At 41.0% G+C, this 19,629-nt stretch overlaps 1 protein-coding gene across 8 annotated transcripts in view; it reads right to left on the bottom strand.

Annotated features, from left to right (window-relative positions):
* Nucleotides 1-19,629, bottom strand: part of brip1 (BRCA1 interacting helicase 1) — a 643,193-nt gene that overhangs the window by 125,102 nt on the left and 498,462 nt on the right. For 4 of the 8 annotated variants that reach the window (XM_068010724.1, XM_068010723.1, XM_068010722.1 and 1 more), the window contains exon 26: nt 13,834-14,548. In XM_068010724.1, the coding sequence (XP_067866825.1) occupies nt 14,477-14,548 (72 nt within the window). In that variant the 3' untranslated portion in view covers nt 13,834-14,476. Of the gene's footprint in view, nt 1-841; nt 919-9,382; nt 9,558-13,833; nt 14,549-19,629 lie in introns of those variants that run through there. The other 4 variants (XR_010968792.1, XR_010968793.1, XR_010968791.1 and 1 more) reach the window with 2 other exon arrangements.

Raw genomic sequence — 19,629 nt, 5'->3', positions numbered from 1 at the left:
AACAGGCCTCCCTTCCCCCCAATCAACTACCCTTGCCTCACCGGGGCCCGACTGATTACCCCTGGCGAGGCAACTAAAACCTACCTGTTTTCCCGGCTCCCAGGCATCTTCCCTTCATGCTGGGCTGCAGTCCCAGCAGTGGCCACCGCTCCCAGTGGCGCTGCTGGGACTAAGAGCTGCCAGCTCGCTGATTGGCCGGCAGCTCTATTAGGCGGGACTTCCTACCTCAAGCGGGTGGAAGTTCCGCCTCACACCAATTGAAGCCCAGGGGATCTGCAAAATATGGGTCAGATCCTCGGGTGGATGCAGGTTCACCACCGACTTTTCAGTCGATGGCCGGCTCCCGTCTCCCTACCGTATAATTCCGGCCTACATTTCTCAATAAAATGATGTCACCTTACAGTAAACATTTGCTTCAATTTAACTTCAAGAAAAAATATTGCTTTGATGATTCCAAAAATATTAATCAGATATTTAGTATATTCTCTGCCATGGGTTTTACCTGTAAATAGTCTGTTTACCTAAAATTCTTTAAGGAATCTGTCAACAATTTTGACCAAATGAAGGAATATGTTATACAGTAATAAACATTTTTCTAATCACATTATACTACATTATATTCAGTTTTAAACATATCTATAAGGGATACATATTTTGTATGTTATACAAGAAACTCAGTGGTTTAATACACTAATAACAAATTCAGACATACGTTATCTGGTCCATGAGCTGTGTGAATATTGTATTCAGCAAGAACCCAACCTGTTATTTATACCATAGTCAGGTTGCTGCATTAAAAACAATTAACTTTCAAAAAGAAAATACTGACAGACTTATCTGGTGGATTAATTGAGTGACGACTTCAATGGTTTAAACTTGATGGCTGAGCAGAACCCATTTCAACCTGCAACCTGGAGCCTATGAAGATATCATTGTACAGTTAGAAACTATTCTGGGCCAATGATAGAAACATATTGGGCTAAGAGCCAAAGGAGAGCTGAACGGAGAAGTCAAATTGTTTCCAGCGTCATGCAGTGGTGGAGACAGGGCATGTGGGACCAAAAATTAAGTATTAATCTTCATTTGAGAAACTGATTGACTGTGACATACTCGCTATGAATGTATTGTGGTTGTAATTTTTAATTGAACCGCATTAGCACTTTCCATATTTTGATTACAAACAGCTCTGTTAACAAAAATCATATCCAATAGAAGTTGTATCTTGCCAGAGACTAGAAGCATGGTTTTAACCATATTTTGGTATATTTAAATGATAGAACAATGTGTCTTTTCAGGAATTCAGGGGAGGATCATTACTCAGAGTATTTGTCATACGAACATATGAACATACAAATTAATGTTTCACATATTTGCATTCTGCTCAAAATAGATAGCTTCATTGTTTATTCTTCCTTCTGTTTCTTGTTATTTTTCTCCCATTTAGTTCCCAATCCAAACAAGTTGGAGATGAAAAAAAGCTTTGTAAGTAGTTGTTTCAAAGCCAATAAGATTTTATTTTTTGTTGGGTATTGTATAAATATTTCACCACGTAATGCTGCCTGCACCTGCTATGCTTCCTGCTGCAGTCAGAAGGATAACACCATTTGACAGAGATCAGTCTCAATGCACCTTGACGTTGGCTGCCAGCCCATTCACCTGCGAAGGTTTGTACTATAGTGGTCTTGCAAGATTTTTATAGGTACCACTGGATTCTTCCAGCTCTATCAGCAAGGCAGATTTACCAGCATCAGTTGTGTATTTCTCTGAATCTAGTTACGCATTGGCATCACTTACTCAATGAGACAAGACATGTTTCACCATTCAAAACGATGTCTCCTTTTTGGGATTGGGATTCCAGTGCTCTTTCTCTGAAGCTAGCTGTCTGTCAGACCTGTAGCAACTCTAAACTAGCATTTACCATGCCTCTGGTCCAAACAATAGTCCATATTCTACATTGGTTAGGAGGTTCTCAATATCATACTGTAGTATGGGAGATCATCCTCTAAGGCTCCGATATCTGACCTATTTGGTAGGTGGTATATTTGGATCTTTATAAAGTAGGTACCTTGATTTTGTGAAGGTTTGTGCTCTAGTGGTCTTGAAAGATTTTTCTAGCTGCCACATGATTCGACGAGCCCTATTAGAAGTTTGGTCCAAATGTAAACAAATTGCTGGTCACATTTTTTGGAATTTACAATATTTGGGATAAGAAACATTTTTCTTAATGTTGTTGTCTGTAACCTGTAACTTTATTGTATTAAGATATAGAGGTGAATGTTTTCAACATTATAAAACTGATTCTGTCAACTACTGTTCTAAGATGTTTGCATAAAGTTTTCAAACAAACTTTCAACCATGTGTATTTGGCTGTAGACAATCCGTGCGTAAGAAAATAGATAGATTCATTGTTTATTCTTCCCTCTATTTCTTGTTATTTTTCTCCCATTTAGTTCCCATTCCCCCTTCATTTACAAGACTTCCGAACTACAACTGTTGAGGTTTTTCTTCACGTCAATTTTAGTTATCTTGTAAAATGCAGCCCAGAATCAGGGCCCAAGTCAACTTTAGAGCAAAATGGACTGAGGCTCCAGATTACACTATAAGAGTAGCAATTTACAGTGTAATTTCAGCCTATGAGTAGGAAACTTATTCCCAGATTATGCCAATTTTTAAAGTGGCCATTAAGAAATGCTTGAAAATGATGCAGTTTACTATGCAACTTTCCCTTCTAGATACCAGCTATCACCTCCCCCAGACTGTATGCCTAAGAATGGGACGTTAATGTTTGAGAAATGACAGGTCTATTCTTGCACCTAATCCCTCTGCAGAGATGTGTATTGATACTGCAAAATAATGCATCAACAAGTACCCAATATTCTTTTTTTTCCTCTACTTTTTCCTCCAATATTCTCCCCTCCTTTGAAGTGGCTGACCCCTAGCTTGTGTACAGTCATAGAAACCGGTGCCCCCTTCCACTTCCAACCGGGTCATTTTTTGGCTATTAAGAGGGGGAATCTTGACTGATTATCCTTTCCCTATCACAGGGATGTAGAGGCCAATTGTGGTTCCCTTACCTACACCCCAAGTGAGAATAACTAATACAGCACGGATCATGGGGGCATTCCAGGTCTGAACAGCTCAACTACTTAAGAGTTTTAACCAGCCAAGCCACTAGCAGAGTCAATTCAAACTTTTTAACCCTCTCTAGTCCGTTCAATTTGGCTTCAAGAATACCAGAATGCATAGTGTACTCAGTGAAACCCTTTTCATCATAAAACTAGGGCCACTTAAAACATCTAATCACAAAGTTGAAAGTATTTTGTAATTGTATAGATAATTATTTGCCTTAATTTTATTTGAAACAAGTGACCCTCCACATAAAATAAAATGAACCCTGGATATTGAGGGGTGGGTGAGTGCGAAAATTGTGGGGTACATATGAAAGAACTGATCCCATAGTCCCAGTGGGGAGCTACACTTGGAGCGAGGATAAGTCATATATTTTTGTGAAAGCCAAACTGCTGACCAGTATAAGCCTCATTGCAGCTTTAAATTTTATTCAATGGATCTCAAGCTGCATTTCATGTCTTTTGTTCCACCTTCTCCTCCATTGTGCAGCTTGTGCATACAAAACAGGTACAGAACTGGTTGACTCGTCTGGCTTTTTGAAGTTGGATTCTTAAAAGTTGTGATGGAGTTTTGCGTGTTGATTTGAAACTTGTATTTCTTTTCACTTACTAGCTACTTTGCTTCTCATTTTCATTAGTGCATTCCTTCTCGCTGCTATATGTGCCTAATCTTTTGCAATACAAAACTTTTATTTATCACTCCTTTTCCTACAACAGCTTTACTTGTAGCAAATAAAGTGCTCAGAATGGGATGCCCCTTTGGGAATTCAAATGACACTTCAAGATTTGGAGAAGGAAGATAATTTACAAAGAGACCAGAAAGGGAGTTTCTATTAGACCTCGTGCACCTTGTATGCATCTGTCCATATCCCTGTTTATGCATTTCCTAACACCAACAGTGCTAGCTAGGCCTCTTAGATGAGATCTGTCTTCTCCGCTTCTAGTTCACAAGGGAGGCTGTCCTCCAGATGAGATGTTAAATTAAGGTTCTGTCTGCTATAGAGGTGGATTTAAAAAAAAATTGTAATGGAGGGATGGTAAGGCTGGTTTTGCGAAAGGCTGGAATCAAATAGGCCAAAAAACCTTTTTCATTTGAACTGATCTTATGACTTTCTCAGAATTAGTCCTTACAATTTCAAAATATAAAATTCTGGGGTCCTAATGGAAACAAAAAACTCCAGCAAACTGTACTATAGTGTAATATAGTGTTGTTACTGGGCACCATATGGAAATAGACTGCGAGCATCATCACAGGAAGTGTTGTAATGTAATCTGTACAGAACCTCATGGAAGAATTGTAGTGGAAGCCTTAGATGCAAGACGTGTAAATAAACTCCTGTTACTTTAACCCTCAGACTCATATATATATATTCTGCATTAAGTCAATAGTTGCCAGAATATTATATGATGGTAGCAGAGAGGCGATTATAATAATGGAAAACTGCAGAAGAAAGCAAAAAAAATGGAAAAGTTTTTGCCTCTACCAGAAAACTTTGAGAGTGTAGCTGGACCAAACCAAGCTGAGGCATGGTCAAAATGGATCCCGGGGTTTGAAAGGCTCCATTCTGCATCGGGTCTAGCATGGAGGCCAGACAAACAGCAGGTCAGTACATTAATGTATGCTATGGGGGAGTGTGCAGAAGACATCCTCATCACCCAAGGCATAGACGAAAAGAGGGCTACATATGAAGAAATTACCAAGGCACTCGAGACTTACTTTAAAGTAAGAAAAAAATGTTATCGTGGAGTGTGCCAAATTTAATCAGCGTACCCAACAGAAAGGGGAGAGTATCGATTTGTTTATTAACGATTCATATAAAATTGCGGAGGATTGCGAAGATGGCAGCTTATGGAAAGAGCTGATTAAGGACAGGATCATAGTCAAGGTATTAGACAATACCCTTTCATATCAGCTACAGTTGAGGGATGATTCAACATTGTCAAAAGCCATTCAATTGAGCAGACAAGCAAACATTAGGAAGTTTAAATGACATGTGGTTCGAGGGGACAGAGAGAGTCTGATTTCGAGGGCATCAGACTCAATTGAATTCGTTAGAAAAACAAAGGAGAAAAATGCGCCAAAAAGCCAGAAAGATGGGAAAAACATCTAGAAACAGCAGCAACTAATTTTTTTTCTTTATTTATTTAGAGATACAGCACTGAAACAGGCCCTTCGGCCCACTGAGTCTGTGCCGACCAACAACCACCCATTTATAGTAATCCTACATTAATCCCATATTCCCTACCACATCCCCACCATTCTCCTAGCGCCTACCTACACTAGGGACAATTTACAATGGCCAATTTACCTATCAACCTGCAAGTCTTTGGCTGTGGGAGGAAACCAGAGCACCCGGCGGAAACCCACGCGATCACAGGGAGAACTTGCAAACTCCGCACAGGCAGTATCCAGAACTGAACCCGGGTCGCTGGAGCTGTGAGGGTGCGGTGCTAACCACTGCGCCACTGTGCCGCCCTGCATTAATTGCAGTAGGTGTGGGCATCAGCGGGAAAAGTGCCCAGCCAGAGAAGCAGAATGTTTCTTATGCAGGAAGAAGGGACAATTCCAGCCAGTATGTTGCAGTAAAAAATTAGCGCTGTAGATAAATAAAGAAAAATCCCGAGACAGCAAGAAAGTTAACGAAGCACAGGACGTCCAAAGTGTGGAAATACCCTATTTAGCAGATCTAGGGAACCAGTGAGAATTGCTGGACAGCAGAAATTCTTGTAGAAGGAAACAAGACCAACTTTAAACTGGATACTGGAGCAGTCGTTTCAGTTTTATCAGACACAGAACAGTAGCTGAAAAAGAAAAGTCTTAAACCAACAGGTAAAAAGTTATATGGATCTGGAGGCATTGAGTTCAAGATGTAACAGAAACCCCACATGCCACATGGAAATATTAATTTCATCGTATGGAACTTTGCCTGAGACTTTTACTGGACATTATTACAAATAACTTTTAAAAAGCAGAACAGAGCAGCTAAAGATGGCCACGCATGAATTTGCACATGAAAAGCCATAGGCTGGCTGGAGACAGAGGTGGTTACGCAGTCTGGCCAGAACAATGGGGGTGCTCTCTGATTAAATGACCTAGAATAGTTTTGTCAATGTTGATCATTGAAACCCATTGACACCCATTGACTTTGAAAGAGCCAACCCCCACCCACCACACCCCCCCCCCCCCACCAAGAATGTCTGAACCGCCTTGAATTTCAAGGATCATTCCAGAAGATGCTGTTTCAAATGAAGAGGTGGTCACATGACATGGCTGCCTGTGTAACTCCAGGGAAGTCTTAGGGAAGCCGGAGCTGCAGCTAAGCCTCAAATCTACAGATCCTCACAGTCAATAACAAAGAGAACACGGATAAAGCACCTCTTTTGCCTTCTGGAACCAGAGAAGCAAGCCCAAATTGTGCACATGGCCCAGCGAGGACTTCAAGACTTTAACTTCAACTAAAGACACTGAGACTCAGTATTTGAATTCCATTTATTACAGACTTCACTTTAACCTCCCAACTCTATTTTCCCTCTGTAACCTATTTGTGTGCATGTGTGTGCCTCTCGTGTGAATCGGAGCGTGGATGCGTTGCGTATTTGAGTAATTTTAACCAGTTTAGAGTGATAAGGTAAATAAACTTACATCTTTCTTGTTCAACTCAAGAAAACCTGTCTGATTGTTTCATTTGCAATTGTAATTAGAGGAACAGGAGTAAGTGCTCACTGAGGTGGTAAGCTAAATCACTGCATTAAATGAATAAACCCTGTTGCGGTCAAACCAGAGAAGGGGCGAAAGGGGAGCCTGAGACCCCTTCCTCACCTGGTCGTAACAAAGGTAACAGGAGAATTAAAAACATCATCGAGTTACCAGGGAAAAGAAATTCCTGAGACTTTATGATTGAAGGAAGGTCAACTGATGAAGCAGTTGAAGATGGTTGGGCCTAGGAAACTACTCTGAGGAACTCCTGCAGTGATGTCCTGGAGCTGAGAGGATTGACCTCCAACAACCACAACCATCGTCCTTTGCGCTAGGTACGATTTCAACCGGCAGCGAATTTCCCCCCGAATTCCCATAAACTCCAGTTTTGCTAGGGCTCCTTGATGCCATACTCAGTCAAATGCTGCCTTGATGTCAAGAGCAGTCACTCTCACCTCACCTCTTGAGTTCAGCTCTTTTGTCCATGTTTGAACCAAGGCTGTAATGAGGTCAGGAGCTGAGTGGCCCTGGCGGAACCCAAACTGTGTTTCACTGAGCAGGCTATTGCTAAGCAAGTGCCACTTGATAGTACTGTTGATGATACCTTCCATCACTTTACTGATGATCAAGAGTAGACGAATGGGTCAGTAATTGGCCGGGCAGGATTTGTCCTGCTTTTTGTGAATGCCCAGTTTTGCATTGCTAGATATGTTTGAAATCTATCCCATCTAGCACGGTGGTAGTGCCACACAGCACGATGGAGGCTATCCTCAATGTGAAGACGGGACTTCGTCTCCACAAAGACTGTGCGGTTGTGACTCCTACCAATACTACCATTGACAGATGCATCTGCGGCAGGCAGATTGGTGAGGATGAGGTCAAGTATGTTTTTCCCAATTGTTGGTTCCATCACCACATGCCGCATACCCAGCCTAGCAGAGATATCTTTTAGGACTCCACCGGCTCGCTCAGTAGTGGTGCTACCAAGCCACTTTTGGTGATGGACATTGAAGTCCCCCATCCAGAGCACATTCTGCGCCCTTGCCACCCTCAGTACTTCCTCCAAGTGATGTTCAACATGGAGGAGTACTGATTCATCAGCTGAGGTGGGGGGCGGTAGGTGGCAATCAGCAGGAGGTTTCCTTGCCCATGTTTGACCTGATGCCATGAGACTTCATGGGGTCCAGAGTTGGTTGAGGACTCTCAGGGCAACTCCCTCCCTACTGTATACCACTGTGCTGCCACCTCTGCTGGGTCTGTCCTGCTGGTGGGACAGGATATACCCAGGGATGGTGATGGTCGTGTCTGGGACATTGTCTGTAAGGTATGATTCTGTGAGTATGACTATGTCAGGCTGTTGCTTTCGTGACTCCTCAGATACTGAAGCAGTCCGTGTAGAAATGCAGAAAGACTTGGACAATATCCAGGCTTCAGCTGATAAGTGGCAAGTAACATTCGCGCCACACAAGTGCCAGGCAATGACCATCTCCAATAAGAGAGAATCTAACCATCTCCCCTTGACATTCAACTGCAATACGATTGCTGAATCCCCCACTATCAACATCCTGGGGGTTACCATTGACCAGAAAGTGAACTGGAGTAGCCATATAAATACCGTGGCTACAAGAGCAGGTCAGAGGCTAGGAATCCTGTGGCGAGTTACTCACCTCCTGACTCCCCAAAGCCTGTCCACCATCTACAAGGCACAAGTCAGGAGTGTGATGGAATACTCTCCACTTGCCTGGATGGGTACAGCTCCAACAACACTCAAGAAGCTCGACACCATCCAGGACAAAGCAACCTGCTTGACTGGAACCCCATCCACAAACATTCACTCCCTCCACCACCAACGCACTACAAGATGCACTGTAGCAATGCATCAAGGCTTCTTAGACAGCACCTTCCAAATCCACTAACTCTAACAACTAGAAGGGCAAGAGCAGCAGATGCATGGGAACACCACCACCTGCAAGTTCCCCTCCAAGTCACACACCATCCTGACTTGGAACTATATCGCCATTCCTTCAGTGTCGCTGGGTCAAAATCCTGGAACTCCCTTCCTAACAGCACTGTGGGTGTACCTACCCCACATGGACTGCAGCAGTTCAAGAAGGCAGCTCACCACCACCTTTCCATGGGCAATTAGGGATGGACAATAAATGTTGGCCAGGCCAATGATGCCCACATCCCATGAAACAAATAATAAAAATATCAAAGTTGTTCACTCCTAAGTAGAAAGGCTAGCATAGACTTACAACTAATATGTAGAGCAGAAGAGCTCAAATGTAAAGAAGAGCAATCTAGAGATTTTAGAGCTGAATTTCCAAGATTATTGAGAGGATTGGGGAAGTTAAAAATGGCATACCACATCATTCTGAGAAAAGAAGCAGAGCCAGTTAAAGGCCAGCTTGGATCTGCAAACAAAACCTGACCCGAGCCCAACCCGACCATCAGTTAACCCATTTTTCACTTTGTTGCTTATCTGCACAAGCTTAAAAAAATTGTAACTAAACAACCTTTCAAGTCCAAAAAGTACATTAACATTGGAACCACTTACCGGAGGTGAAGACAGAGTGTGTCCGACCCAGCCCGATCCAACCCGGAATGCTGGCCCTGGAACTAGGATCTGACCTGAACCCGACACGTCATCAAGTCCTGTCAGGTTTGGATCAGGTAGCCATGCTCTGGAGCCAGTGTGTTTGTTCACACCTAGGAAAGTTCCACATTCACTCCTAGCGAAAGTTAAAAAGGAGATTGAATTAATGGAAAAACAAGGAGTCATTTCACTTGTAACAAAACCTACAGGATGATGCTCAGGTATGGTTCCAGTGAAGAAACCTAATGAGTCCATTCGAATTTGAGTTGACATCACACAACTGAATAAGGCAGTGGAAAGAGAAAACATCCAATGCCAGCAGATGAAGAGAGTTTGGCAAAGCTAGGGAAGAGCTCAATTTTTAACAAATTGGACACTAACAGTGAATTTTGGCAATTACCATTGGATGAGGAATCTAAGCTCTTAACAACATTCGTAACACCATTTGGAAGATTCAGTTTTAACCGGCTGCCACTCGGAATTACGTCAGCACTGGAGATCTTTCAAAGGATGATGTTGAGGATCCTGGAAGGATTAGATGGGATCATTCGCCGTATGGGCGATGCCTTAATTCATGGAGCCAATCAGAAGGAACATAATACAAAAGTGAGAGCAGTATTACAGAGATTGGATGAAGCTGGGCTCACATTGACCAAGAAATGTGTTTTTTCACAGCCAATGATAAGATTTCTTGGACATATAATAGACGAGTCCAGTATTAAAGCAGATTCACAAAAGACAAAGACGATAAAGGATTTCCCAGAGCCTAAAAATGTTACAGAGCTTCAGAAGTTATTGGGAATGGTGAATCAAGTAGGGAAATTTCTACTGAATTTAGCCATGATCAATGAGCCATTACAACAGTTGTTGAAAAGTGATAATGTTTGGTGTTGCAAAGAAGCCTAACAAGAATCCTTTGAAATAATCAAGAAAATGCTAGTATGCAGAAGGGTTAGCACATTACGATCCAGAACTATTAACCATTATAACTGCAGATGCATCATCAACAGGATTGGAAGCAATCCTATTTCCAAGTCCAGAAAGACATAAGACACAGACTTTATATTTTGCTTCTCATTCATTAACTGAAACTGAACAGAGACACGCAGTCATAGAAAAGGAAGCTTTTGCAGCAACTTGGGCGTGTGAAAAATTTTCAGATGACATCCTGGTCTTCATTTCAAAATCAAAACAGATCATAAACCATTAGTTACTCTTTTGAACTCAAAGGAGCTTGCGAAATTACCACCAAGAGTACAGAAGATTAGATTAAGACTGATAAGGTTTGACAGGAAAACTGAATATGTTCCAGGAAAACAACAGATCACAGCTTTATCATGTATTTCAGCAGCAAGACCAGAAGGAGGAGATATATTGCTTCTTGAAGAAGGAGAAGTTTTTGCTTTGACGACGCAGAAAACAGATGACGTAAATGCAAAAATCAGGGCATATTGCTTGAATGGTTGGCCAGAGTATCCATAACCCCGTTCTAAGACACTATTACAAACTGAGGGGTCATCTAAGCATCGTTGATGATTTAATGATCTACAATGAGAGATTAGTTATTTCCTAGAGTATTGAGATTAGAGATCTTGGAGAGATTTCACAAAGGACATTTGGGAATTATGAAGTGTAGAGCCAGGGCAAGATATTCAGTATGGTGGCCTGGTATATCAAAATAAATTGAAGAGATGATATCGAGATGTATCATGTGTGCTGTCAATCAACAGGAGATGACAGAACCACTCATGTCTTCTTTTCCACCCAGACCAAGGCAGCATTTAGAAATGGATTATTTTGAACATAAGAGTAAAACGTTGATTATAATTCAAAGTGGATTGAAGTTAAGCAACTACAAGGTCAAAGTTCAGAAGCCGTAATCACATCCTTGAGAAATTTTTGCTACGCATGGAATTCCAGATATTGTGATATCTGACAATGGGCTGCAATTTGCAAATGAATGCTTCAGAGAGTCTACAGAAGTATATGGCATTGTCCATATCACTAGTTCACTAAGGTACCCTCAGGCTAATGGTGAAGCACAGAAAGGAGTACAGACTGTAAAGACATTGTTAAAAAAGAATGAAGATCTTCAACTAGCGCTTTTAAGTTATCGATTGACAGTTCTTCAGAATGGTTTAGCCCTATGTGAACTGTTAGTGGGAAGAAGGTTGAAGACCCAGCTTCCTACACTCCCAAGTACACTCAAGCCACAAGTAAGCGCAGAAGACTTGGAGCAAGTGAGAGAGAGAGAGAATGGAGAGTGGTCGAATCAATCAGAAAATTATGGCAGACGTCAGAGAGCAAGAAACTTGTCAGACATCAACCTGTGGAATCAGTTTGGGTTAGACACCAAAATCAGTATGCAGAAGTGATAGATAAATCACCGCATCCACAATCATACATTGTCCAAACTGACCAAGGGATGATAAGCAACAGAAGGTCATTGGTGATGATACCAAAGAAGCAGCAAAAACAAGAGGCCCAATCATCTCAAAGGTTTGATGAACCAGTGATGCTGCAATAATCAAGTAACCCAGAGGACTACCCGAATGAAGAACTTGAGTCATCCAATAGTTCTACTCAAACACTTCAAAGTCAGGAGGAGGAATTGGAAGACTTGTAACCTCAAACCCTTTGAAAGAAAGAAAAGCACGTTAGGGCAGACTTGTGAAAACACCGCAGCGATTATGAATCTGAAAAGAGAAGCCAAACTTTGGGGGGGGAGATTAATATAATCAATGTAGGGTTGTTACTGGGCTGAATATGTAAATAGATTGTGAGCATCACAAAAAGTGATGTAATATAATCTGTACAGATCCTCATGGAAGAAGTTGATAGGTAAATTGGCTATTATAAATTGCCCCTAGTATAGGTAGGTGGTAGGGAAATATAGGGACAGGTGGGGATGTGGTAGGAGTATGGAATTAGTGTAGGATTAGTGTAAATGGGTGGTTGATGGTCAGCACAGACTCGGTGGGCCGAAGGGCCTGTTTCAGTGCTGTATCTCTAAGATAACTAAGAAATATAGTGAAAGCCTTAGATGCAAGACGTGTGTAAATAAACTCCTGTTACCTTAACCCTCACACGTATATCTATATTCTGTACTAATTCAATAGTTACCAGAATATTACACAAACCAACTACATTAGTAGTGCTTGATTATTTAGGTTTGTGACTGTTGTTGTTTTAAAATCATATTGAATGTGAAATCATACATTTTTTTACAATTAAATGTTTTTTTTTGTTCCTCCGCTTTTCTAATTTCCTCTCAGTAAATTGAGACATCCAACACATAAACAATCTGGTCCTGTAACATCGTTTCACTTAGCCGAACAGCATCTAAAACCAACTCTAATAATTTTCGGAGATCAACCTTTACACTTATGCGGTCAAATGACTTACATTACAAGATGATTTCTGGCTAACAATTATTTCTCCGCTTACAGGTTTTTAAAAATTCATTCTTGGGACATGGTGTTACTAGCAAAGCCAGCATTTATTGCCTAGTTATCCTTGAGAAGGTTCTTCTTGAAGTGTTGCATTCTATATAGTGAAGGTACTCCCACAAGGCTGTTAGGTGGGGAGTCTCAGGATTTTGACCCGCTGACGAGGGAATGACAACTTATATCCAAGTCAGGATGGTGTGATTTGAAGGCAGTGGCATTCCTATGCACATGTTGCCCTTGTTCTTCTAGGTGGTGGAGGGCCTGGGTTTAGGAGGTGCTGTCGAAGAAAGTTTGGCGAGTTGCTACAGTGCATTTTTAGATCGTACACATTTTAGTCACAGTGCAAGCATAAACTGTACATAAATTGCAAACTAAGTTAAAAGTGCCTTCCTTCATACAATGTACGATACCTTAGATTAGAGCCAGCTTGGGCAGCTGTGGCTGGTCATTCCCACTACCTGACCCAATTTCCATAATTTTAGTTTGTTCACATACAGAACTGATTACCTGTTATATCAGTCCTTGAATTGACTGCAGAAATGTGCACAGGCCAGCTAACTGGCTGTTTAAGCATGTGCCACCCCTGTATCATATAAAAAAGAACGTGTGCAATGGGAATATTTTTAAAGGAATAAAACAGTTGACTCACTTTCAAATGGGGTGTTAACTTTTGACTTTAAAAATGCATGTTTGGTACAGGTCCTTTAATTGTGAGTGATGAATGCAGGATTAGGTAGAAGTTTTTCATACAAGTTCTATTGATGTTTCATATCTGCTTTGAACAGCAAGTCACTGGAGTATGCACCAGATGTGCTATCAGAGAAATAGAGGATTATGTATTCGATTCCTTGGTGATACTGTATTGGTTGGGGAAACTGAACATGTCTCTAATCTATGCCTTCTAATGAGGTGAAAGTATTGATGTAAAGTAGAAAATGCACAAAACATTTTGTTAATTCCACAGTATAATAGCCCACAACATTTACAGAGATAGTACAACAGGAAACAACTGCCAGCTAACACAGAATGTGCAAAGAATTTTCGGCACTGAAAGGGTTAATTAAAATGCCTAGCTTGAATTGAACCAGACTAATGAGATATATGGTATGGATGCCTAAAGAGGACAATTACTGTGCATTCTCCAGAGATTTTGCATAACCTGGCTTAGTTTGACATTCATTCCAGCCTGCGGTTAGCCTTGGAGACTGCATTCTTTTTGAACGAATCAGGTGTCACAATCAATTCTAAACATACTCCAGTGACAAAAGTGCCAGTACATTTCTTGCAGTAGCACTGATTCTGAAGTATTCAAATTTGTCATCACACAGTAAAATGCATCTGAAAAAGAACAGCTATAGGATTGAATTCTAATGTCCAAATTAAGTAAATGGCCTTACCGAATGTCTGAAAATTACAGAAACTGTGATTTTGTTACTTATGTTTTTATAGGCTTGTAAGTTTACCACATAAGTTAAAACATAGGCTGTAAACATAGTCATCAGATGTCTGTTGCAGATAAAAGACCTGCTTCATATATAGAAATTGACTAGGTGAAGAAACTACAGTAAAAGCCAATTTTCCGTGTCAGATTTCACTGTTTCCTTTCTCATTTTGCCAATGTGGTATCAGGAATTCCAAGCAATGGGCAATGCCAAACAGCTGTGGGAACCAACCAGACCTACAGAAACAAGAAGAAATGGTAATTAGCAATCTACAAAATTGATCATTTGTCTCAAGCCAAAGATGGCAATGCTTATGGTGAGACGATACATATACATTGGGATCGATTTTAACCCTGAGTAGCTTTAGGCAGGCAGTGGTCAGGGCAAGTGTCCAATCTTTGATTCTAAGTGTGAAATGCACTAGCTGGCCAGAGTTTGGGATTCAGGGATATTTTAACTCCTGGCTGCCTTTTAAATGCTGCTGGTCTGTTTCCCATTTGGAATGGGTGGTAGAGGATGCAGAGCAGCTGCTGACACGGAACAATTGGCCAGTCTGCAGAGAGGGAACGGGAGGGGGTGGGGGATTGGACTCTGGGTCAGAGGAGGTTGCGAGTTTCCTTGTGGGACCTGGAGGACCACTTATGCACCTCCTGGCCATGTAAAGTTTTACACTTACCTTGGAGGACCTCTTCTGTTTGAAGACCAGCAGTTGACCTGCGTTAGCCTTGCGGGAACAATGCAACAATTTCCCTGCTCAGGCCTCAGTTATAATGCAATCTGAGTCCTAGAGGAGCCTGATTTAATTCATTCATGAATTCCATTTAGGCGGGTGCCTCATCCGCCTGCAGAATAAAATTGGAAATGTTGGGAAAGGGTTACGTTCGAGCAGGTAAGTCAACTGTTTGTTTTTAATTGCCCACCTGCCCAATTTCTGTTAATAGGGTTAAAATTGTGCTCAATGTTTTTCAATATGTTTAAAAATGATTCCAAAATTCTGAATTCTTAAATAAATACTGTCAGTTTTTCCAATCTCTTTTTTAAAAATTGAAACATGCAAGTTGTTGCAAACGGCAATTGTGCACGATCATGATTTTCTTGGGTGAGGAATGTGAGAAATAAATAAAATCTAGAAATGGAAGAAGAGCAGCATTGCACTGTAACTACAGTAACTACACTCAGTATTCCTTGGAGGAACAGGTAGGCAAGATGTTCCCTTGGCCTTACCAATGTTCTTCCAGAACGAGTTACTTCAAGGTCCTTTACCGCACTTTATGTTTTCAGTTTTTTTCATTCCCTGGAGAGGAAGTGCCTAAACTGTTGCCATGTATTTCCTGCAATGGCATCGATGAGGTTGGGAATTTGGTATATGGAGAATTATGTGTGCAAATTAGTCATGCAGTTCCATTGTTTAGTATATTGTTCCAAATCTTAAACTACTGATCTGTGCACAGTGCAATGTCCCTCACAATACTTGAAAGGTTGAAATAAATGAAAACCATTAGGGAAAATACAAATGAATTGTTTGCCACGTCAAATGACAGCTCAACCCAATAACCCTGTAATGTGTTTAATGAGCAAAGTTAAATGTCACCAAGAATCTCTTCAATTAAAGATTCATTGCACAGCTGCAAGCAAAACTTATCTTTACTGTACACATTATGTTTATGAAAGGCTGTATAGAAACTGTTGTCAGATAAAAGTGTTGATTGTATTTTACACATTGTGCCAAAGGGAAATATGAAGCTTTGTGTTTATATAGAGCACTATCCCTTCAGCTCTGCTGCACCACTGTGGGCAATAGAAGCTCTCATTGTGAATGCTACACTTAGTTGCTTCACTTTCACATCATAACCACAAAGTGGCATCTACTCCTCATCTTCAACAACGGGCTATCAGTGCAATGTTAATGGCCTTACACAACTGAAGAGGGGATCTTGGATCAATTGGAAGGTCAAAGTACTCAGCCAGGTGTTGATTTGTGTCCGTTACTGAGAACCTGGTGGATGCCAACTTCAGCCTGGAAGAAGACACATAGGGCATTCTGGTCTTTTCTGTGTCCTGTGTCCGAACATTTCTGCTTCACGGTTCAGAATTCTTGCACCTACAACAGAAAGGCTTCCTCCAGCCTGTGTATGAGATACAGGACCAAAGTGTGAGGTGGATTTTTGGTTTGGTATGCTTTGATGCTGTGGTTAGAAGGACAATGGCAATATACTCACACTTTTTGTAGTGAGTTGTGCTACTCACCATGATGCTCATCAAGAGCTTCTTCTGTCTACCTACTGAGGGCTCAAATCTGTACTTGTCAGGTACTTAATAACAAGCAATGACTGTGCTTCTCAGTAGGTAGGTAGGCAAGGTTGTCCTGGGATCCAGGTGGTGTCAAGACACATATGCCAGTGGAAGTTCAGAACCACATCAACACTCTGACAGACCTGGTAATCTAGTATCGAAGCCAGGCAAGATCCACAGACCACCAAGGCACTGTTAATGATCACAGAATCATTACAGTGCAGAAGAAGGCCATTCAGCCCATCATGTCTGCACTGGCTCTCCGAAAGAGCAATTCCCTCAGTTCCAATCCCCCACCTTCTCCCCATAAACCTGTACATTCTTCCTTTTCATATAAGCAGTTTAATTCCCTTTCGAATGCTTCAATTGAACCTGTCTCCACCACATTTTCGGGCAGCGCATTCCAAATCTTAACCACTCGCTGCGTGAAAAAGTTTTTCCACATGTCACTTTTGCTTCTCTTACCAAATACTTTAAGTCCCTCATTCTCGATCCTTTCATGAGTGGGAATAGTTTCTCTCTATCTACCCTGTCCCAACCCCTCATGATTTTGAATACCTCTTTCAAATCACCTCTCAGCCTTCTCTTCCCCAAGGAAAACAGTCCTAACATCTCCAATCTATCTTCATAACTGAAATTCCTCATCCCTGGAACCATTTTCGTGAATCTTTTCTGTACTCTCTCCAATGCTCTCACGTCTTTCCGAAAGTACGATACCCAGAACTGGATGCAATATTCCAGCTGAGGCCGAACTAGTGTCTTATATAAGTTCAACATATCGTAATTGCTCTTGTACTCTATGCCCCTATTAATAAAGCCCAGGATACTGTATGCTTTATTAACCGCTCTCTCAACCTGTCCTGCCACCTTCAATGACTTATGAACATATACACCCTACATATATATCGACTAACCAATCTCCTCACTAATGGAATCTGAAGAGATAAATTATCCCCATGGGCTTGAATTCTTTTTATTTGCCTCCAGATCATTTTACAGGCCAAAGCTTTCATTAGTAAGGTAGTCCTAGCTGGATAAACAATAGGAAACTTACCAGTAATCAGCTCTGTTATAGATGTTAAACTCCAATAGTGGAAGGATGTGAAGGCTTTGGAGAGGGTACAGAAGAGAATTACTAGAATGGTTCCAGGGATGAGGAATTACTGTTACATGGATAGACTGGAAAAACTGGGATTGTTCTCCTTAGAACAGAGAAGGCTAAGAGGAGATTTGATAGAGGTGTTTAAAATCATGAAGGGTTTAGATAGAGTAAATAAAGAGAAACTGTTTCCAATGACTGAAGGATCGAAAACTAGCAAGCATAGATTTAAGGTGACTGGCAAAAGAACCAGAGGCGACATGAGGAAAAACACTATTATGTAACGAGTGGTTGGATTCAGAATGCAGTGCATGATAGGATGGTGGATGCAGATTTAATAGTTGCCTTCAACAGGGAATTGGATAAATACTTGAAGGAGAAAAAAATTGCACGGATATGGGTAAAGAGCAGGGGAGAGTGGGACTAACTGGATTGCTCTTTGAAGAGCTGTGTAGACTTAATGGGTTAAATGGCCTCCTTCTGTTCTGTATTCTGCAATTCTATAATATCCCTGTGCACATTAAGGGGCCTCTAAGCCTTGGCTATGCCAACCGGCACCTGATCTTTCTGGATTTAGATAAATAGGGCATAACTGGCAAACAGAAACATTAAAGGCGGGTATGGATTTCTCAATAGCTTGATTAGCAGACACTTAAACATAATGATGAATATCTACACTTATCTGACACCTAGCTGGTGAAAAAAATGGCATATTGACGAGCTGTAGATAGGGATAGATTATGGGTATTGCTGTGGTTCAAAGAAAAAAAAGTTTATGTTATACTGTACCATGACTTTTGTAAGTTACAGGATAGAGGCTGTACCTGATTCTGTCCTGCTTAATGAAAGGTTACAGCAAATACATTAGTGCAGATATAATTAAGTTTAAAAGAAAGTTCAATTGCTTTGGCCAAGTTCTTAATACCTCTCAAGTGAAGTGGCCTTGAAAGTATAGATCATTTCAGTAAAACTAGCAGAGACCCACAAAACATTTGCACTCAAATTAGTATCTTTATTGCAACAGTGTTTCTTTAAATACAGGATTTCTAGTTATTCTTTCACCAAAGACTTGAACAGAATCAGAAATTCTCACTCTGGGAAAAGCTACATAAAGCAGCCCATGTGTGAAAACAGGCCTAGGAATATAAATAAAAACCTTGTCAAGAGTCTGGCCTTGTGACTCGTTTATAGTCATAGAATATGAAAGCCTAACTGGAAACTGTTTTCTCCTGAATTGAAAAGGCAGGTTTACATCTGATGTGCTCAATATTATTCAAGGAATAAACACTCTATTTCCTTGAAATCTGCCTGTTATAATTTCGGCATCTATCATTGAAGAAAACAGATTCCTAACTACCAATCTTGTTCCATGACAAAATCTTTGTTTAGGATTCAATTTTGGTAGCAACGTTATAACTGCTCCTTCCTTGAGTCTAAGTTTGTGTGGTGGTATGTCCATTGGAGTTAAACTGTGTAGAAACTCTGGAGGATATAGTATGTTATCACCTTCTTCATCTATAGAATCAATACTGATGTATTCTTTTAATTTACCTGTCAACTTTTCAAAAACCTTTTTCATTCAAATCTAGTGAATTTTCATTTTTAGCACAAAGAATAGCTTTTCAATAATAGGCTGTGTCAAATAACTGTCCCTCCCATTTTGCCACACTTAACCAATTTCATCAGCTACCCCTCCCATGCCATCACCATCTCATTCCATCCTTCCTTCTCATGCCATCTCCAACCTGTTCTTCCTATCCCCATCAATGCCATCCCAACCCTCATGGAAACAAGCTCTCCAGCCAGGATAACTTTGTTGTTGGGCTCCCCTTACCTTCCACTGCCACCACCAACCGTTGCAAACTGTACATGTGTCATGCACTCCACACGCCCCATGTGCCTCCCTGTGCATCATGCACTGCCCAT

Source organism: Heterodontus francisci, chromosome 30, assembly GCF_036365525.1.
Source record: "Heterodontus francisci isolate sHetFra1 chromosome 30, sHetFra1.hap1, whole genome shotgun sequence".
Taxonomy (NCBI): Eukaryota; Metazoa; Chordata; class Chondrichthyes; order Heterodontiformes; family Heterodontidae; genus Heterodontus; species Heterodontus francisci.
Note: the sequence above shows the minus strand (reverse complement) of the source record. Positions and strands in the feature narration are given on the sequence as shown.